This window comes from Scyliorhinus torazame, chromosome 1 (genome assembly GCF_047496885.1).
Source record: "Scyliorhinus torazame isolate Kashiwa2021f chromosome 1, sScyTor2.1, whole genome shotgun sequence".
Lineage (NCBI taxonomy): Eukaryota > Metazoa > Chordata > Chondrichthyes > Carcharhiniformes > Scyliorhinidae > Scyliorhinus > Scyliorhinus torazame.
In genome coordinates this window covers 293854460-293876709 of record NC_092707.1, presented here as the reverse complement: position 1 = coordinate 293876709, position 22250 = coordinate 293854460, and the positions used below count along the sequence as shown (strand labels likewise).

The window sequence follows — 22250 nt, the reverse complement described above, 5'->3', positions numbered from 1 at the left end:
ACCTATACGTCCTCAGAAAACTAAGGAAATTCGACATGTTCACATTGATTCTTACTAATTTTTACAGATGCACGATAGAAAGCATCCTATCTGGCTACGTCACAGCCTGGTATGGCAACTGCTCGGCTCACAACCAGAAGAAACTACAGAGAGTTGTGAACACAACCCAGTCGATCACGCGTACCCGCCTCCCACCCGTTGACTCTGTCTACACCTCCCGCTGCCTTTGGAAAGCGGGCAGCATAATCAAAGACCCCGTCCACCCAGCTTATTCTCTCTTCCAACTTCTTCCATCGGACAGAAGATACAAAGTCTGAGAACACGCACTAACGGGTTCAAAAACAGCTTCTTCCCCGCTGTTACTAGACTCCTGAATGACCCTCTTATGGACTGAACTGTTCTCTCCACCCATCTACTCTACTGTTGTAGCACTGCTCACCCGATGTCTATGTATTTTTATTGTGTATTTATCGTATGTCCTATGTTTATGCACTGTATGCAGAACAATGCTTTTCACTGTACCTCAGTACACGTGACAAATCTAAAATCAAAATTTTTTTTCTTGCAAATTAAAAGGGACATTGTAATGAATCAGCCTTTCAGTTTGTGTGCCACATATTCTTTATCGTCAGTGGCAAACAATTCTCAAGGATGTAATTCATATGCCGCCCCTGATTCCCCTGCTATTATGCAGTATGGCATCTCCGCTTCATGCCACCTTGGACACTTGGCCAAGACACTTGGCAATCCTGTACTTGACCGCACTCAACACATGTCACAGTCTTCTAAAAATGGTTGTATGCTCAGTCTGGCAGACTGTGTAAGAGATCATTGAGCCTTTTACAGCACTTGCAGCCGTGTCCTGGAGGTGCTTCTACAGATATTCACTCCCCTTGCGACCTCTGTCCAGGCTGCTTTGGTCTGGCTGGGAGGCCTCCTCTTCCTGTCAGCAGACAGAGTGACCTCCTGCCTATCAGTCAGCCTGGAGGAAGACTTAAAGGAAAGGGAATTAGTATCAAACCGTGGAGGCAAACTTGGCCAGGCTCCCTCAACAGCCCACAAAAAGATGGGCACCACATCCAACCAGGGCTCCAGGGCAGGACGTCCAGGGGCTGGAGGGACGGGTCAGCTGCTCCCTCCATTCTCTGTGCCACATGGTGGCCTTACTGCTTGTGTGGAGAGACTGAGAGAATTGAAGGGTAGAAAGTGAGTCTTTTCCGGAATAATTGTTATTCAGAAGGCGAACGGGACAGGTGTGCTCAAATATTCTTTTCTCACTGGCAAGGGTTCCAATAATAGAGTGCTGGCACAGGAGTCACACCGTAGCAAAGATTTCACAATTGTCTTTCTTTTGGGATATGTCTTGCAGTATATCCCTGGTTGATCCCGATTGGAGTTTTGCTATAAGGATCCGAGTTAAATCGTAGAGAATCCTTGTTTGACCGTGGCGGTTGGAGTGGGCCCAGCTTGTAGTGGCATTGATGGCCAACATTGAGAATGTTGTTCTCGATGAGGATCTCGGCTCCGTCTTTGGAGCTCACTTTGCGGGATTGCCAGGGATCCTTGGGAGAATGGTGGAGGTGCAGGAAAGTATCCTTGTATGTGATAGAGCACTTTCCATGCTAAGGGCCTGTCTTTGATTCGTTGAAATCCTGCTGCATGGTGTGTCGTCTATCCTGACAGGTTTGGGAGGTAAGGGCAGGACATGGGTGTATCTGTGAGCTCTGTGGAGAAGTGAGAGGAGAGTTCCCTTTCCCAATTTAGTAATCTTGATCTGGAAGTTGGGCATATCGGGTTCGATGGAGCACTGTGTATCTGGTCTTTGAAGCCTGGGGTCGATTGGACCCCCTGTTCACTGGCCCTATATTATCTTATTCTCGATGCTCACCGTGAGGGATTGGAATTAGCTGATTGTGTCGAGTCATCTCCCCAGCTGGAGTTCAGGCTGTGGATTGCTTGGGCATCGGGGAGATGACATGGTGGAAGTTAAGATGCTTCGTTCTTTGGTATCCACGAGAGATCCTGAAGCTCGATGATCTTGTCACCGCTTTGGCATTTTCGAGCACCATAGATGGTGTGAGCACGAGGGTGAGAGTTGCCCGTTACCCAGTTCTAGCAAAACCCATATTACCATTGAGACAATGGCAGCTGCTTATTTTCGTTTCAGAAAGCCAACGCGCCAAGATTCCCCGACAACTAGATGCAAACAGGCAGCATCTTTAACGTGTAGTCTTATTTGTAGATGATGTTGGTACATTGAGTGATTTTCCACTCTGAAATAAAATAGATACTCTCTAACTATTTTCTAACCTTTTCCCCTGGGCCACACAATGGCAACTTGACCCGAATACTTTTCAAGTCCACGCCAGCTCTCTGTAACAGCAATATAGAGAGTTCCACTTCTCCACCGTTTCCTTGTGATCATTCATTTTCTTGTTTCTTGGAGCATTCACCTGATTTCCTTTTGAAAGTCACAATTGAACCCGCCTGCACCATCGATGCCACATTGGAACCACTTGCACTGTGAAAAGGATTTTTCTCATGTCAACTTTGCTTCTTTTGCCAACACTTTGAACTTCATTCCTCTGGTTGCAGACCATTCTGCCAATGGGAAGAGTTTCACCCGATCAACTTTGCCTAGACTTCACATGATTTTGAACACTTCTACCAAATCTCCCCTCAGCCCCAGTTTCTCCAATCCATCCACGGAACTGAAATCTCTTATCCTGAGAAACATTCTCATGAATCTGCATCCTCTTTAATGCCGTCACATCCATCCTTGGGTGAAGTGTGCAGCATTGGGCACCATACTCCAGTTGAGCCAGTGTTTTAGAAAAATTCAACATCATTTCCATGTTTCTGTCGGAGAATCCCTGGGGGTCGGCGTGAAGCCCGCCCCGCCGCTCCGGCGCCGGTTTTTGGGTGGGGCGGGCAATTCTCCGGGCCCCGATGGGCCGAGCGGCCCTTGGTTTCTGGCCAGACCCGCCGGCATGAATTGGACATGGTCCCACACGGTGGGACCTGGCTGGTAGGCCTGCTGGTGCGATACTCGGTGGGAGGGGGGAGGGCCCGGGGGGATCTGACCCCAGGGAGGGCCCCCACGTTGGCCTTGCCCGCGATCGAGGCCCACTGATCTGCGGGCGGGCCTGTGCCGTGGGGGCACTCCTTCCTTCCGCGCCGGCCACTGTAGGGCTCCGCCATGGCCGGCACGGAGAAGACACCCCGCTGCGCATGCGGCAGAATATGCCGGTCGGTCTGCGCATGCGCTAACTCGCGCCGGCCCTTCGGCCGCCAACCTCTCCGGCGCCGGCCTAGCCCCGGAAGTGTGGAGAACTCCGCAACTTCTGGTCGGCCCGACGCCGCAGCGGTTCATGCCGCTTTTTATACCGGCGTCGGACCATCGTGGGGATTTGGGAGAATCCCACAGATCAGCTGTTTATATTGGTGAGATTGAACCTATTGATTCTACAGAATAGGGATATGCCATGCTGTGTAGTTCAGAGATTGCTTTCCTGCACTCTGGAATTACATCCTAAATCTCAGCCACCTTGCCCTACCTACCTCTACTTGAAAGCCATCTGCTTTCAACTGCATTTTCTATTGGTTTTCCCTAAAGTGCCCTTCAAGATGCAGTGTACTCAATTGCACCATTCGCCCAGCAGCTGGGAAACACTTTGTGAGTTGTTTCAGTATAACTGCTGTCTTCTGCCAGTGTTTATCACCAAAAATGGACCTGTTGACTTGACACCCCTTATCTTTTTGATGTATTTCTTTTCAGTAAATGGTGTATCCTTGTAGAATTGTATCCCTTGCACGGCATATCAGTGTAAGATAACACACCGATTTCTAAAGGATAGCACATCAAAATAAAATTAACTGAACACTAATAATGGACGAAATTCTCCCCAAACGGTGTGATGTCCGCCGACTGGCGCCCAAAACGGCGCCAATCAGACGGGCATCGCGCCGGCCCAAAGGTGCGGAATGCTCCGCATCTTTGGGGGCCGAGCCCCAACATTGAGGGGCTAGGCCGACGGCGGAGGGATTTCCGCCCCGCCAGCTGGCGGAAACGGCCTTTGTTGCCCCGCCAGCTGGCACGGAAATAACATATCGGGGCGGCGCATGCGCGGGAGCGTCAGCGGCCACTGACAGTTTCCCACGCATGCGCAGTGGAGGGAGTCTCTTCCGCCTCCGCCATGGTGGAGACCGTGGCGGAGGCGGAAGGGAAAGAGTGCCCCCACGGCACAGGCCCGCCCGCGGATCGGTGGGCCCCGATCGCGGGCCAGGCCACCGTGGGGCACCCCCCGGGGCCAGATCGCCCCGCGACCCCCCCAGGACCCCGGAGCCCACCCACGCCACCTTGTCCCGCCGTTCAAAAGGTGGTTTAATCCACGCCGGCGGGACAGGTAATTTATCGGCGGGACTTCGGCCCATCCGGGCCGGAGAATCCAGTGGGGGGGCCCGCCAACCGGCACGGACCGATTCCCGCCCCCGCCGAATATCCGGTGCCGGAGACTTCGGCAACTGGCGGGGGCGGGATTCACGGCAGCCCCTGGTGATTCTCCAACCCGGCGGGGAGCCGGAGAATGACGCCCCATGTTTCTAAAATGGGGGCTTCTAAATCATGCTTCTATCATAATCCTCGTAACAGTTCAAATAATTTTCGTGGGTAGAAATGTTCAAAGATTGTGCGATATTTTAATATAAATTACTGTGAGCATTTACATCAAATCTTCACTTCCTTCAGTAATAAGGGTCACTCTTTATGACAAGTGCTGGGTAAACCTCCTTCCATTTGCTTACAAACCCTGATACATTTTATGAAGAAAGAATTTTAAATGAGCTTTCTGAACATATTTTTGTTTTTCCACCTCTCTGAGTTCCTATGTTGAAATATTGCGCAAAAGGAGAATTATGCAAATTTTAAATGTTCCAATTGAATTAATGCATGAATCCACCAACATGGAATTCATTAAATTCAGAGTATTGTGTACGAACATACAAATTAGGAGCAGGAGTAGGCCACTCGGTCCTTCGAGCCTGCTCCATCATTCAGTGAAATCATAGCTGACATGATTGTAACCTCAGCTCCACGCCTCAACTGGTGTTACATAGAGGGCCGGATTTCCTCATTTATTAAGTGCTCAGAGACGAGCACAATTGGCCATAAAGACATGCAGCAAAAGATGAAGTGTTCAGAAACCTGTGGGATTAAAATGGTGATACCAGTGGTAGTGTTTTCCTTTTATTATAAATTTAGAGTACTCAAATCATTTTCTCCAATTAAGGAGCAATTTAGCGTGGCCAATCCAGCTACCCTGCACATCTTTAGGTTGTGGGGCAGCACGGTAGCACAAATGGATAGCACTGTGGCTTCACAGCGTCGGCGTCCCAGGTTCGATTCCCCGCTGGGTCACTGTCTGACTGGGATTCCTCCGGGTGCTCCGGTTTCCTCCCACAGTCCAAAGATGTGCAGGTTAGGTGGATTGGTCATGATAAATTGCCCTTCGTGACCAAAAAGGTTAGGAGAGGTTATTGGGTTACGGGGATAGGGCGGAAGTGAGGGCTTAAGTGGGTTGATGCAGACTTGATGGGCCAAATGGCCTCCTTCTGCACTCTATGTTCTATGTGTGGGCGAAACCCACACAAACGCGGGGAGAATGTGCAAACACCGCATGGACAGTGACCCAGGGCCGGGGTCGAACCTGGGACCTCGGCACTGTGAGGCAGCAGTGCTAACCACTGCGCCACCGTGCTGCCCTAACAGTGGCTGTGTTGATGTGAAATTGGCTGAGGGATGCAAAGCAGAAAGTAGTGCTGGATGCTGTTTTTCAGAATGGAACAGAGTAAACAGTGGTGTTTTGTTCCCTTGGGGATGCTATTAGAACCATTGCTGTTTTTGATATTAATTGAACTTGGATATACAGAGCATAATCTGAAAAAATTGCTGATGGCCTAAAACTCAAATGATGAGGATAGTAACAACTTTTAGGAGGCCTTAACAAACTAGTGAAAAGGGCAGTCACATGGCAGATAAATTGTGATAGACAATATTGACGAAGTAGAGTTTTAAAGGTGATGCGGCAACAGACCTGAGGGTGTGTCCACACAAATCATTGTAGGTGGCACGTCAAGTTGTTAAGGCTGTTTAAAAAAGCACATGTAAGCCTTGGCTTTATCAATAGATGCATAGAGAGCCAAAGCAAGCAGTTTGTCGTAAAGCTTTGGTTAGGCCTTAATTCTTGGTGCCACACCTTGGGGAAGGGCCTTGGAGAAGGTGCAGAAGAGATTTCCTGGAATTGTACAAAGGTGAAGAGACTTCAGTTAAGTGGAGAAATTAGAGAGACCGGGGTTGTTCTCCCCCAAGCAGAGACGATTAAGAGGAAATTTAACAGAAGTGTTGAGTTCAACAGAAAATGGAGAGAAACTACTGTGGCTTGTAGAAGGGTCGGAGAGTGTTCAGAGTGGTGGAAAAAAAAAGACCAACATTTAAATAGACACTGTTGTAATGTCAGAAATGTTGCAGCTAATTTGTGCACAGCAAGGTTGCACAAACAAGATGACAATCACTAGATTATCATTTTGGTCACGTTGGTTGAGGCTTAAGTATTTGATTCTGCAGCTCTGAAATGGGAATTTTATGTAGCCTTAAAGGGAAGACTTAATATCTCATCTAAAACTTAGTGCATTCAGAACTCAGTCAGTACTTCTCTGGTGTGTCAATCTAGAGTCTCTGAAGTGAAACTTGAACCTACAGCCTTCTGGCTCAGAGGCAAGAATGCTGCCACTGAGCCATAGCTAACACCACCCACAAGTCCCGAAAGATGCGCTGTTAGTGTCATGGAAATTATAATAAAGACAAATTTTTCAAGCTTCGATTCAGGAAATTTATTTGACACAAATATTTGCGGAGAGGGCCGTGGTCTGGCTAAGTAGCCATTCCACAGTGCACTGAATTATACAGTTGAAAACCATTATATTAATAGTGTGAATTAGACTTCCGGTGGCGGCTATGGAAAAGTAAGTCGCACATTTGGTGGCTCCCGCTCTGGTCGGACTTTTGGACCTTTCCCCCGTTTTTCTACCGGACTTGAATTGTAAAACGGATGTTAGTGGCAATTGTTTACTGAATTCCCACTTCGGTGCATGGAGAGAAGGACTAGAAGTGTTCGTAAGGGCAGAAACAAAAAGATAGAGAAGGCTTGGGCTGTAGCTGCAACAGAAGACAGCATGGCGGAGGTTCGGACCTCTGGCTTGTCGACCCAGCAGTCTATGGAGCAGCTGATGCAAGTCATTCAGGAAGGCTTTGTTGCGTAGAAACGGGACTGCTTGGACCCGGTAAAAGAGTCGATTGAGTGGTTGGAGCATAGATGGACGTCCAGGATCGGGCGATCCAGAAGGTGGAGAAGGCGCTGGCTGAGCAAGAGGAACTTCAGATTGCGGTGGAGCTGGAGGTGGGGATGCTGAGGGACCAGCAGAAGAAGCTCTTGGAGAAGGTGGAGGACCTAGAAAATTCCCGCCAGCAGAACCTAAGAATCGTCGGGCTCCCGGAGGGGCCCGAAGGATCGGACGCTGGGGGATACATCGCGGACATGTTTGTGAAGCTGCTGGGGATGGGGCATTCTACCGGCCCTTGGAGGTGGATAGGGCTCACAGAGCACTCGCGAGGAAGCCGCGAATGGGAGACCCCCCCCCCCCCCCGAGGGCAATGGCGGTATGATTCCACAGGTTCTCGGATAAGGAGCGCATTTTACAGTGGGCCAAGCAGACATGGAGCTGTAAGTGGGACAATAGCATCCTGCGGGTTTACCAGACCTGAGTGTAGAGGTGGCCAGGAGAAGAGCAGGCTTCAACCGGATCAGGTTGATCCTTTTTAAGAAAAAGGTGAAGTTTGGACTGTTATACCCAGCCCGTCTCTGGGTCACGCATGAGGATCAGCACTTCTACTTCGAGTCGCCTGAGGATGCGTTGGACTTTGTGGAAAAGAAAGAGCTGGTGATGGATTGAGAACTTTTGAACTTGGCTGCAACGTTCATGTTTTTGTTTTTTCTTTTTGTATCTCTGTTTTTTGTAAAAAGTTTCTCGTTTTGTGTTTCACGGAAGATGTTTGTGATGCCGTTTGCTTGATTTGTAACCAGCGGTAGAGCTGAGTGAGTTAAGGTTTTCATTTGCACTGTTGGGGGATGGAGGTGTGCTTGTTTTGATCTTGGTGTTTTTCTGTTGGGCAATTGTGTGGGGATTGTTTGATGATGGAGTTTGTTTGTATGAGCGGGGGTGGGGGGGGGGAGGGAACAATAGGTGGGAGACTACTGGGCGCCGGGGATGGGGGCCACCAAGCTAGCTGGATGAGCTAGCTCTCGGAAGCGCAGTGGGGGTGTGCATATGTTTGGTTTAGAAAAGGGGTTGGGTTACAGGGTGTTGTTATTAGGGGGGGGGAGGGCGGCGAATGTTCTGCTGACGAGGGAGGGACATGGGCTGAGGGATAGAGAGGAGGTTGAGTGCGGGGGCTGCCTGGGGATGGACCAGTGGAGGCGTGGAGCATGGGCTGGAGGCGGGCCTAAAAAAGGCGATGACTGATCGGGGGGGGGGGGGGGGGGGGCGGCGGCAGGCAGGCAGGCAATGAGCTCCCCAAACTAGGCTGATCACCTGGAATGTTCGAAGGTTAAATGGGCCGGTCAAAAGGGCACGTGTGTTCGCGCATCTTAGGGGATTGAAGGCAGACGTGGTAATGTTGCAGGAGACGCTCCTTAGAGTAACGGACCAGGTTAGACTGAGGAAAGGCTGGGTCAGTCAGGTCTTTCACTCGGGACTAGATTCAAAGACTAGAGGTGTCGCGATCTTGATCAATAAGCGGGTGGTGTTTGAGGCGGGTAGAATAGTCTCGGACGTGGGAGGTTCGGTACATTATGGTCAGTGGGAAGCTAGAGGGGGTGCAGGCGGTATTAGTAAATGTGTATGCGCCAAATTGGGATGTTGTGGAGTTTATAAAGAGGATGCTGGGGAAGATACTGGACCTGGACTTGCACAGGTTGGTCATGGGAGGGAACTTCAACACAGTTATGGTCCCTGGCTTGGACCGGTCAAGCTCGAAAACGGACAGGGTGCCAGCAATGGCAAAGGAACTAAGAGGGTTCATGGAGCTGATGGGGGGGGGGCGGTGGATCCATGGAGATTTGGGCAGCCGAGGGTGAAGGAGTTCTCCTTCTACTCACACGTGCATAAAGTGTATTCCCGGATTGATTTCTTTATTTTGAGTAGGGCCTTACTGGAAGGGGTGGTGGACACGGGGTACTCGGCGATCACAATCTCAGACCATGCTCCGCACTGGGTTGACCTGCAGGTTAGTAAAGACAGTAACCAGCACCCGCACTGGAGGTTGGATGTGGGACGTTTGGTGGATGAAGGGGTGTGCGAGCGGCTGAGGAAATGTATTCAGAGCTACCTGCAGGTGATCGACACGGGGGAAATTTCAGCAGCGGTGGTGTGGGAAGCACTGAAGGCGGTGGTCAGGGGGGAGCTGATTTCAATCCGGGCCCATAGGGAGAAGGTGGACAGGGTGGAGACGGACCGACTGATAAAGGAGATACTACAGATTGATAGGAGGTATGCAGAGACCCCAGAGGCAGGACTTTTAAGGGAACGGCGGAGGCTACAGGCGTGCTGACCACAGGGAGGGCAGTGGAGCAGCTGAGAAAGGCGAGAGGGCGATCTATGAACATGGAGAAAAGGCCAGCAGAATGCTTGCACAGCAGCTTAGGAAGAGGGAGGCAGCCAGGGAGATAGGGAAAGTAAAGGACGGAGATGGGAACCTGGTTGGTGATTCAGTAGGGGTGAGCAAGGCGTTTAGGGATTTCTGCAGCAGGCTGTACAGGCCGGAACCCCCTACAGGGCACGAAGGGATGAGGCACTTCATGGAGGGGCTGGATTTCCCAAAGGTGGATGGGAAGTGGGTAGAAGGGTTGGGGGCCCCAAACGGGCTGGAAATGATAGTGGAGGGCTTGAAGGCTATGCAGGCGGGTAAGGCCCCGGGTCCGAACGGGTATCCAGTGGAGTTTTATAAAACATTCTCGGGGATATTGGGGCCGGTGTTGTTGAGGTTGTTCAATGAGGCAAGGGAAAGAGAGGTGTTGCCCCCGATGATGTCACAGGCAACGATTTCGCCGATTCTTAAGCGGGACAAGAACCCGGAGCTGTGTGGGTCCTACAGGCCGATCTCCCTGTTGAATGTTGCCAAGTTGCTGGCCAAAATCTTGTCCTCCAGGATCGAGGATTGTATTGCGGACGTTATTGGGGAGGACCAGATGGGGTTTGTTAAGGGCAGTTAGTTGGTGGCCAATGTAAGAAGGCTGTTAAATGTGATCATGATGCCCCCAGAAGGTAGGGAGGTGGAGGTAGTGATCGCAATGGATGCAGAAAAGGCTTTTGATCAGGGAGAGTGGGACTATCTATGGGAGATACTGGGATGGTTCAGATTCGGACGGGACTTTATTGACTGGGTCAGGTTACTGTATCAGGCTCCTGTGGCAAGTGTACGGACGAATAGGACAACATCGGATTATTTTAGACTGTATCGGGGACGGCACAGGGATGCCCCCTCTTCCCCACTGTTATTTGCGCTGGCTATAGAGCCGTTGGCAATTGCTCTGAGAGCCTCAAGGGGCTGGAAGGGGTGGTCCGGGGGGGGGGGGAGCACAGGGTTTCGCTCTATGCGGATGACCTGTTTCGAACCCAATAGAGGGGATGGAAGAAATCATGAGGACTCTAGGGGAATTTGGCCGGTTTTCGGGGTATAAGCTTAATATGGGAAAGAGTGAGATGTTTGTGGTCCAGGCGAGGGGACAGGAGAGGCAAGTGGGAGAGTTGCCATTTAGGTTAGTAAAGGGAAGCTTTAGGTACTGTAGCCACCTGAGTTGGCCAAGTCCCGATTTAAAATGGCAAACGGCAAAGGCTGAAGGGAAATTCAGCCAACACAGGCAGAAACCAACAGATGCAGGTTTGCTGTGTATTTAACTCTGCAAAAGCCCAGACAGCATCGATACTAGCAGCCATCTGCATAATAATATAGCAACCATCTACATATTAATAAGCAACCCCCGGGAACAATAGCAACATTTGGGACAAACAAAACTAAGCCAGACTCCCCGGCGCCAGCAGGAGCCAACACAAAAGAGGTTAACGGACACCTCAAGACCGCCCATCGATCAGGGAACCGCTCCAGTATTGGAGGAATCGAACCAAGGAATTGGAACAAAGTCCAATCACCTAGAACCAGGTACAGGGTCCGCCCCAAAAGGCGGGAAGCCCCTGGGGACTATAAAGTTAAGCCCCCAAGTTCAAATCGTTCTTCTTGACCGGGTCACCCAGCAACGCGAACCAACATTGACCGTGACCGGTCCAACGGCCGCCGAGAGATCATTACTCTTAAGTCAGCGCTCGCTACGAGATAGGCGCTCCTAGCTACCAATCCGTACCAACTTCGAATCCCGCAGACACAGAACCCGAACGAAAGGCCATTTGTTTCCCTGACCTGGTGGGCCAGTCCCAAGTTAAGTATCGGCCTGTTAGTCGTAGAAGTAGCTTAGATGTAGAATTTGTGCATGAGTAGCGATTACTGTGTATAATAAATGTGCTTTGATTTAAATCTTACTAATCGGTGTATTGAGTTATTGGTCATTACTCAAACTTGAACCTCGTGGCGGTATCAAAGATACCTGGCGACTCGAGAGCAAAGGTTATAAAACAGAGCCAAGTGAACCAACCAAAAGTTAGCAACAGTACCTAGGCATCCAGGTGGCACGGGAATGGGACCGGCTGCATAAATTGAATCTGGCCCAGCTTGTGGACCAAATGAAGGACGATTTTCGGAGATGGGACGTGTTTCCGTTGTCTCTGGCTAGGAGGGTGCAAACGGTGAAGATGACTGTCCTCCCGAGATTCCTATTTGTATTTCAGTGTCTCCCCATCTATATCCCGCGGTCCTTTTTGAAGCGGGTCAACAGAGTGATCACGGGCTTCGTCTGGGCGGGCAAGACCCCGCGGGTAAGGAAGGTAATGCTTGAGTGTGGTCGGGGAGAGGGCGGGCTGGCACTGCCAAATTTTAGCAACTATTACTGGGCGGCCAATATAGCCATGATCAGGCAGTGGGTGGTGGGGGAGGGGTCGGCATGAGTGCGTATGGAGGCGGCTTAGAACATAGAACGATACAGCGCAGTACAGGCCCTTCGGCCCACGATGTTGCACCGAAACAAAAGCCATCTAACCTACACTATGCCATTATCATCCATATGCTTATCCAATAAACTTTTAAATGCCCTCAATGTTGGCGAGTTCACTACTGTTGCAGGCAGGGCATTCCACGGCCTCACCACTCTTTGCGTAAAGAACCTACCTCTGACCTCTGTCCTATATCTATTACCCCTCAGTTTAAGACTATGCCCCCTCGTGCTAGCAATTTCCATCCACGGGAGAAGGCTCTCACTGTCCACCCTATCTAACCCCCTGATCATTTTGGTGCCCTTCATGTAAGGGCACCAGTTTTGGGGTGTTGGTAACTGCATCTCTGCCGTTCCCGCCGGCACGGTACTCCACCAGTCCAGTGGTGGTGGCGGCCCTGAGAGTTTGGGGCCAGTGGAGGCGGCATGTGGGAGCAGTGGGAGCATCGGTCTGGGCCCCAATCTGTGATAATCACTGGTTGCCCCGAGGGGTATGGAAGGGGGGTTCCGATTATGGCGGAGCGTGGGGATTGAGAGGATGGGGAATATGTTCATAGACGGGAGCTTTCCGAGTATGAGGGCGTTGGAGGAAAGGTTTGGGTTGGCGAGGGGAAACAAATTCAGGTATCTGCAGGTACGGGACTTCCTTCATAAACAGGTGTCAACTTCCCGCTCCTACCGCTAAGGGAGATTCAGGACAGGGTAGTTTCCAGAGGGTGGGTAGGAGAAGGGAGCATCTTGGACATTTATAAGGAGCTTATGGGGTCGGAGGAGACGCAGACCGAGGAGCTGAAGTGCAAGTGGGAGGAGGAGCTGGGAGGTGAGATAGAGGATGGCCTATGGGCAGACGCATTGAGTAGAGTCAACACGTCTGCAACATGTGCCAGGCTCAGCCTGATACAATTTAAGGTTGTTCACCGGGCTCACATGACAGTGGCCCGGATGAGCAGATTCTTTGGGGTGGAAGACAGGTGTGCAAAATGTGCGGGAGGACCGGCGAACCATGTCCACATGTTTTGGACATGTCCAAAGCTTAGGGGATTTTGGCAGGGGCTTGCGGACGTCATGTCCACAGTGTTAAAAACAAGGGTGGAGCGGAGTCCAGAGGTGGTGATTTTAGGGGTGTCAGAAGACCCGGGAATCCAGGAGGAGAAAGAGGCAGATGTTCTGGCCTTTGCTTCCCTGGTAGCCCGGAGATGGATACTATTAGCATGGAGGGACTCAAAGCCCCCGAAGTCGGAGATCTGGCTATCGGACATGGCTAGCTTTCTCTGTTTGGAGAAAATCAAGTTCGCCTTGAGAGGGTCACTGTTAGGGTTTACCCGGAGGTGGCAGTCGTTTGTCGACTTCTTTGCGGGAAATTAATCGTCAGCAGACGGGTTGGGCGGGGGGGTGCGTAGTTTAGATTAGAGTAGGGGGTCAATAAGGGTGGGACCTGTACGAGAGGTAAATGGCTTTTGCACTATGTTTATGGTTTCATGTATATTGTTTATCTTGTTGTTGTTACTATACCAAAAATACCTCAATAAAATGTTTATGAAAAAAAAAATAGTGTGAATTAAACAACTCTGAAGGAATAAAACCTTGGGAACATACGCAGGAGAAAATATGAATGTTTTGCCCTTGGTTTAAAAACAATTCTCGTACCTATTTGTTATCTTTCGGGAGGACAGTGTGTTATCAAAATACGGCTGAGAACAAAATATTAAGCAGAATGTTTTTCCATTACCTGACCTTTTTATCTTTTGTTCAGAAATTAATGTATGCTCTAAGTGGGCAACTGATCCTCACATTATTTCCCTTCCACAGTTAGGTAATTTGGGCATTCTGAATTCTCCTTCTGTGTACCCAAACAGGTGCCGGATGTGGCGACAAGGGGCTTTTCACAGTAACTTCATTGCAGTGTAAATGTCAGCCTATTTGTGACAATAAAGATCATTTTTATTAACACCATGGTTTGCTGGTGTATGATGTACACTTTATGACTTTTTATGTATTGATGTAGAGTCTGCACTCCCTAGAAATTGCTTACTAGCATCTGGGCTTCATTGACACCTGATCCCTATTGTCGCAAATCATAGACCTGGAACTGTGACAGAATCAGTCAGTTCCTGGAGACAGCGGACCAACAGACGTGTACAATTTATGTTCCATCGATTAATTAAATGTTAAAGTCAAGGCCACCATGATGATGGGGACCTCTACCCAATTGGTAGGTGAAAGCATTAACATTGTGGAAATATTTTCAAGATTAGATTTCAAGTAAAAGCTGCCATTATTCATCTTCTGATTTGCTTGGCACTGTGGAGCACGAGATTAGCTAAAGGTTAATGTAAGTGGTCACTGCAGAACTCTTCTGAATTTAAACTCAATATCGAGAAGTATTGCTTTGTCCTTTCAAATCTGAGGCCTGGTTTTATATTCAACCCAGACAGGAAGAATTAAAAATCTTATCTGGCTGTAAAGGTTCAATGAAAATTGCAATAGATAGTGTGCTGACTTTTGCTAACTCAGCAATGCTGGTAATGAAAGTACCTAACGGAGACTTAGTGCTGCCCTTGATGGAAATGAAATGTCAAGTCAATCTAAGTGTCATCCCCCAGTGCCCAACTCTGGGAACAGGTCAGCTACTGAGTTTGTGAATGCTGGAGGTAACTAAAGAATGAATGAGAATAAGAACTTTAAAATGGAGGGGAGATGAAAGATCAAGCAGATTGTATTTGGCCAACTGGATCTTGAATCACACAGCATTTCCTATTCTGACTTGTATTTTATGGGACTAGATGCTCTTACATCATTGAACATCATTATTGTCTGAATTCAGTTAGATTCCACATGTCAAATGGTGTCTTTGTTTTTGCAGCAACTGAGGAGAAGGAGACCGTGAAGAGTCATTATGTGAAAATAATGGATGCATATGGGTGTCTGGGTGTACTCCGTCTAAAGAGTGGTAAGTGGACAGATTATCTTGTAGAACCTCCCACTTATCTCATGGAACACACTTGGTCAATGCTAGAATCTTGTTAGATTTAGCAAGGATGTACCCGCTTTATAAATTGTCAGGATCTATCTTCATACCAAGTTCTGGATAGCACTTTTCTGTGCCATGTCAATCATATCAATCTAATATTATTAAATTTCACATTGCACGGGGACCTTCTTGCATTGGTACTTACTTTTTTAGTTTTTATTGCCTGTTTAATTATCAATTGTTATAATTTGAAAAGTCTATTTTATTGCTTACTGCTGCACGTTGAAGAATCATTCAACACACAGGAGGCCATTTGGCCCACTGTTCCTGTACTGGCTCTTTGAAAGAGCTATTTAATTTGACCTAATCGCTTGTGTTAGTGAATTTCCAAGCCTGGTTGTGAACAAGTCACAGAGACTAGGATGCTTTGGTGCAGACCGTTTATTGCTTTCCACAGAGGTTAATTAGATTCATCGTCACACAGCACACAAACGGGCCCTTCAGTCCACTATGTCAGTGCTGACCATCACATACCAATCTATACTAATCCCATTTACCAGCACTTGGTCTATAGCCTACTATGCCTTGGTGATTTAATTGCTCATCCAGATGCTTCTTTAATGTTGTGAGAGTACCTGCCTCCACCACCCTCCTCAGGCAGCGTGTTCCATATTCCCACCACACTCTGGGTGACTAAATGTTTCCTCAGATCCCCATCTAAACCACTTACCCCTTACCTTAAAACCTATGCCCTCTGGTCTTCGACACCTCTTCCATGGGGGAAATGATTATTACCCTATCTATGCCTCTCAATTTTGTCCCCCCAACCCCCGCCCCAGCCTCCACTGCTCGAGGGAAACAAACCCAGCCTATCCAATCTCTCCTCTCCTCATACCTGAAACTTTCCATCCCAGGCAACGGGTGTACCGGTTTCCTCCCTCAAATCCCAAAAGACGTGCTTGTTAGGTGAAGTGGACATTCTGAATTCTCCCTTCATGTACCCGAACAGTCGCCGGAGTGTGACGACTAGGGGCTTTTCACAGTAATTTCATTGCAGTGCTAATGTAAGCCTACTTGTGACAATAAAGATTATTATTATTATTGTCCTGGTGAATCTTTTCAGCATTCCCTCCAGTGCAATCCTGTCCTTCCAATGGTGTGGTGACCAGAACTGCACACAATATTCCAACTTTATTAATTAACACTTCTCCAATCCAACACTGGCTGACTCTATACCTCGATCTGAGTACAATTAACTAACCCTACACCTATTCACCTTATCACAATAAACTATTGGTTAACAGGCCCTATTAGGTAAGAACAGAGAATAACACCTCCTCATCCACAAAGCACTGAAAATTTCACCTCTTCAAATGTGGATCCAGTCCAATATTTAAAGCTCGTATTGAATTTGCTTCCAATATTCCAAGATTGAGATAATTCAGAGCGCAAACCAAATTTTAACTAGCCTTGATTTTTTTTATTTGCTAATTTTCTTAAATTCATGTGACTGAACTTACTGCTATTGGAAACAGTTTCCTATTACTTACCCTATCGAGGCAGCTAGCGCGAGTAGGAAATTTCCTGATTCAGCAGGTCTGTCTTGGTTTGAAGAGCCCCATTAGATCCATTGTTTGCTCCGGGGTAGGATCAAGTTGGGCACGCCAACCCTGCAAATATGCTGCACGGTGGCTCACACTCCCATCTACTCCCCATGCCAAATTAAGGACCCTCATATCCCAATGCCACCTCCATGCCACACCCACTCCCTTTCCACCTATATAGCCACTCATGCAATAGTCATCATAGACAGACCTCAGGAGCCATGTTGAGATTGATCAATCTGACAGTGTTCACTATAGAACACAGCTCTCAATCAGGCCCACCCAATAGTGAACAAAACTCCCATTCAAGAAACTCATTCAAACTTTTAAATATCTCCATGTTGTTAACCTCTTATAAAAGCAAACTTCTATTTAGACCTCACAGCAGAGACAGCTAATTCTTTAATAACCTCATTAAACTTTCAATCAAACCATGAATTCTGAACCCTTAGCTGAAATAATTGTAGCTTTTGAAACTCAGCCAAGCATTTGTGGTGACATAATAATAATGCTTGTGGAAATGTCAACAAAGAACTCTTTGAAACTGCACAACCAGATGGTAATGTTTTTTTTCTAAACTAATCAAAACGGTCCAACAGGCATGTTGTCAAATCTGCGACAGCTTAAGCCTTATTTTTCATGTTTAAAGAACAGGAGATTTGAAAAATCTTTTTCTTGACACTCAAAACAGACCTTATCTGTCCTTCACAAGCATTTATGTCTACTCCATCAATTCATGACTCAGACACTGCAGTTTAAGTGCCTTGAACCAGCAGAATGTGGTCTGTTTGAACTCAGCAATAAGTTCAAATGCCCTGTTGATGGCACATCACCCTGCTAATTAGGTTTCCTAACTTTGAGTCATGTCTCGGATCCTGGCCACCTTTTTTGAATCACCATCCCCTTTCTCTGACCCTGCCTTCTCCACCTTCTCCAACGTCTTTTATCATCCCTGAGCCCACTCTCTTTCTCCCCTGCTCTCTTATTCTTCTAAACTCCAGTGAACATAAGCCCAGTTTACTTAGTATCTCATCAGTGGACAACCCCTTCACACCAGGGACCATCTCATCCCCCTCACACCAGGGACCAATCTAGTGAACCTTCACTGCACTGCCTTCGATGCATGTGTATCCTTTTTTAAATGTGGAGGCAAAAACTGAACACAGTATCCCATGTGTAGTCTGACCAAAGTTACTGTAGCAAAACCTCTTTATTCTTATTCTTCAATCCCCTTCTCATGAAGGCAAACGGCATGTTGGTCTTTCTGATTGTTTGTTTGATTGTTTTCCATTTATGCCAACATTTTGTTTTCTATCTGTTAACCGATCCTCTACCCATGCTAAAACACTACCTCCAACTCCATGAATCCTTATCTTGCCTGTTAACATTTTGTGTGGCACCTTATTGAATGCCTTTTGTAAATCCAGGTAGACTACATCTACTGGTTCCCCTTTATATACCTACCAGTTACATCCTCAAAAAGCTGTAATAAATTGGTCAAACATGTTTTCCTTTAGAAAAGCATATTATGATTAGAGCACGTCAACATGGTTTTACTAAGTGCATTGTTAAAACTTCTTTAATAATAGGTTCCAGCATTTCCCCCAACAACTGATGCTAGGCTAACTGGCCTGTTGGTCACTATTCTCTCTCTCCCTCCTTTTTTGAAAAGCAGTGTAACATTTGCCAATTTCCAATCTAATGGAATTTCTAATCTAAGGAATTTTGGAATAACATAGCCGCCACTTCCACTATCTTTGCAGCAGTTTCTTTCAGAGCTGGTGGGTAAAATAAAGGAAAATCCAAACATATTGTATAAGTACATTAAGGGCAGGAAGTTAACCAGGGTAAGAGTAGGGTCCACTAGGGACTGACATGGCAATTTGTGTGTGGAAGCGGAAGATATAGGTGAGGTTTTAAATGTGCACTTTACATCTGTGTTCAGTATAGAGAAGGATGATGTAGTTCTAGAAATCAGGGAGGTGTGTTGTGATGAAGTGCCAGAGGGCCAGATGAGATGATTCCCAGGTTGCTATGGGAGGCAAGGGAGGTAATTGCAGTGACTCTGACAAAAATGTTCAAATCTTCTCTGGCCACAGGAGAGGGGCCAGAGGACTGGAAGACAGCTAATGTGGTGCCATTATTCAAGAAGTGAAGTAGGAATAAACCAGGAAGTTATAGGCCAGTGAGTCGAACTTCAGTGGTAGGGTAAATACTGGAAAAGATTCTGAGGGACAGAATTAATCTCCACTTGGAGGGGCAATGATTAATCAAAGATAGTCAGCATGGTTTTGTCAAAGAAAGGTCATGTCTTACAAATTTGATTGAATTTTTGACAAGGTGCCTACTTGTGTAGATGAGGGTAGTGTGGTTAATGTAGTCTACATTTGACGGGCTTCTGAAGGAGCGTCAGAGACTGCAGCTGGAATTTGGGCTCCTGTCCACAGGTAAGGCGAATGGACAGTTGAGGAGGGTGAAGGGGTCGGTGTATGAATATGGGGAAAAAGGCAGCAGGATGTTGGCGCACCAGCGGAGGAAACGGGAGGCGGCGAGAGAGAATGGGAAAGTGAGAGATACAGACGAAGGTGGTTTTGGATCCGGCGGGGGTGAATGATGTGTTTCGGGAGTTTTACAGTAGATTGTACAAATCGGAACCCCCAGCCGGGGAGGAGGGTTTGGGGGGGGAGCTGGAGTTCCCGAGGATAGATGAAGAGTTGGTGGAGGGTTTGGGAGCCCCAATTGGGCTTGGGGAGGTGAGAGACGGGTTGGGGGCGATGCAATCGGGTAAGGCCCCAGGACCTGATGGATATCCGGTTGAGTTTTATAAAAGTTCTCTGGGTTGCTGGGGCCGCTCCTGGTAAAGGCTTTTAATGAGTCCAAGTAACTGGGAGTGTTCCCCCCAACGTTATTGCAGGCACAATCTCCCTTATTTTGAAGCGGGATAAGGATCCGGAGACTTATGGGTTGTATAGACCGAATTCCCTCTTGAATGTGGATGCTAAATTGCTGGCAAAGGTCTTGGCCATGCGCATAGCGGCTTGTGTGCCGGGGGTAATAGGGGAGGACCAGTCGGGATTTGTGAAGGGACGACAACTGACATCCAACATTAGGTGGCTCCTAAATGTGATAATGATGCCTGCAGAGGAGCGCGAGGTCGAGGTGGTGGTGGTCATGGATGCACATAAAGCCTTTGATCGGGTGGAGTGGAGGTACCTGTGGGATGTCCTGGGAAGGTTCAGGTTCGGGCAGGAATTCGTGGATTGAGTCCGGTTGCTTTATCAGACACCAGTGGTGAATGTAAGGACCAACCGGGTCCGGTCAGAATATTTTGGTCTGTGCAGGAGGACAAGGCAGAGGTGCACACTCTCTGCACTACTGTTTGCCCTGGTCATAGAACCTTTGGCAATGGCGCTGAGGGCATCGAACATTTGGCGGGGGATAGTGAGAGGGGAGGGGTGGAGCATAGGTTCTCGCTCTATGCGGACTATTTGCTCCTGTATATAACAGACCCATTGGGGGGGGGTAGTGATTATGGGAATACTGGAGGAATTTGGCCAGTTCTCAGGCCACAAACTAAACATGAGCAAGAGCGAGGTCTTCGCAATCCAGGCAAGGGGGCAGGAGAGGAGACTGAGGGGCTGTTTAGCACAGATTGCTGTTTGTGTTTCAGTGTCTCCCAATCTCTATCTCCAAGGCGTTTTTTAGGAAAATAACGAGGCGATCTCAGGTTTTGTATGGGCTGGGAAAGCGCCAAGGGTGAAGAAGGTCCTTGAGCGGGAGTGCGGGGAGGGAGGCTTGGCCCTTCCGATTAATTACTACTGGGTGGCTAATATTTTGATGTTTAGGAAGTAGGTAGTGAGGGAGGGGTCGGGTAGAGGCGGCATGCTGTAAGGGCACAAGTCTGCAGGCTCTGTTGACTGCACCTCTGCCGTTCTCGCCGGCTCGGTACTCCACAAACCCAGTAGTAGTAGTAGCCCTGAGAGTGTGGAGGCAATGGAGGCAGCATATGAGACTGGAGGGGGCGTCGGTGTGGTCACCGATCTGTGACAATCACCGGTTCGCTCTGGGGGGGCTGGATGGGGGCTTTAGGAAGTGGCAGCGGGCAGGGATTGAGAGATTTGGGGATCTCTTCATTGAGGAGGGTTTCCCGAGCCTGGCGGAGGAGTTTGAGTTACGGGTGGGAACGGATTGTGATACCTGGAGGTACGGGACTTTGTCCGGAGGCAGGTTCCAAGCTTCCCTCGCCTCCTTCTGAGAAGACTATAGGACAAGGTGATGTCAAAAACAGGGGTTGGGGAGGGGAGGATCTCGGAAATATATAAAGAATTGGGAAGGGGTCCCAATCGGGGAGTTGAAGAGGAAGTGGGAAGATGAGTTGGGGGGGGGGAAGAGTTGGAAGTTGGGCTATGAGAGAGTGCCCTGAAAAGAATCAATGCATCCTCGTCATGTGCCAGGCTTAGCCTGATCCAGTTCAAAGTGGTCCATAGGGCTCATATGACTGTGGCCGGATGAGTAGGTTTTTTGAGGAGGTGGAGGACAGGTGTGGGGGAAGTCTGGCGAATCATGTACATATGTTTTGGGCGTGTCCGAATCCGAGGGGATTCTGGCAGGGATTCACAGATGTCATGTTCTGGAAGGGAAGGTGACTCCGAGTCCAGAGGTGGCAATATTTGGAGTGTCGGAAGATCCGGGAGCCCAGGGTGGGAGAAAGGCTGACGTTTTGGCCTTTGCCTCCCTGGTGGCCCGGATACAGCCTCCAAAGTCAGGGGTGTGGGTCAGCGACATGGCAGAGTTTGTCAGGCTAGAGAAGATCAAGTTCGCCTTGAGGGGTTCAGTACAGGGGTTCGCTCAGAGGTGGCAGCCATTCATCGACTTCTTTAAGAAAAACTGACCGTCAGCAGAAGGGGGCGGGGGGGAATAGGGGAAGGGGAGATATGGAAGTGGAGAATAAGGGCAGGGAATCTAATATATGGATAGCTCGGAGTTAGGGCAGGGGGAAGTTGGGCATGTTACTGCGGGATTCTTGTGTGTGTCGGACCGTTCTGTTATTTCGAACGTTAATATGTTAAAATTATAAATGCCTCAATAAAATGTTTCCTAAAAAGAAATGTAGTCTACATGGAGTTTAAATAAGGCTTTTGACAAGGTCCCACACGGGAGGCTGATGAAGAAGGTAAGAGCCCATGGGATCCAGGGCAATTTGGCAAGTTGGATCCAAAACTGGCTTTGTGGTGGGAGGCAGATGGTAATGGATGAAGGTTGTTTTTGTGACTGGAAACCTGTGTTCCGCAGGGATCAGTGCAGGGCCCCTTGTTCTTTGTAGGATAAATTAATGATCTGGTTGTGAATGTAGGAGGTATGGTAAGTAAGTTTGCAGATGACACAAAAATTGCTGGTGTGGTGAGGAGCAAGGCCTTAGATTACTGGACAATATAGATGGGCTGGTTAGAGGGGCAGAATAGT

At 48.4% G+C, this 22250-nt stretch overlaps 1 protein-coding gene across 1 annotated transcript in view; it reads left to right on the top strand.

Moving 5' to 3' along the window:
- LOC140421095 (synaptojanin-2-like) overlaps positions 1-22250 on the top strand; it is a 287869-nt gene that overhangs the window by 11130 nt on the left and 254489 nt on the right. Inside the window, 1 exon segment of the mRNA XM_072505504.1 lies at positions 15076-15162. Coding sequence (XP_072361605.1) covers positions 15076-15162 — 87 coding nt within the window.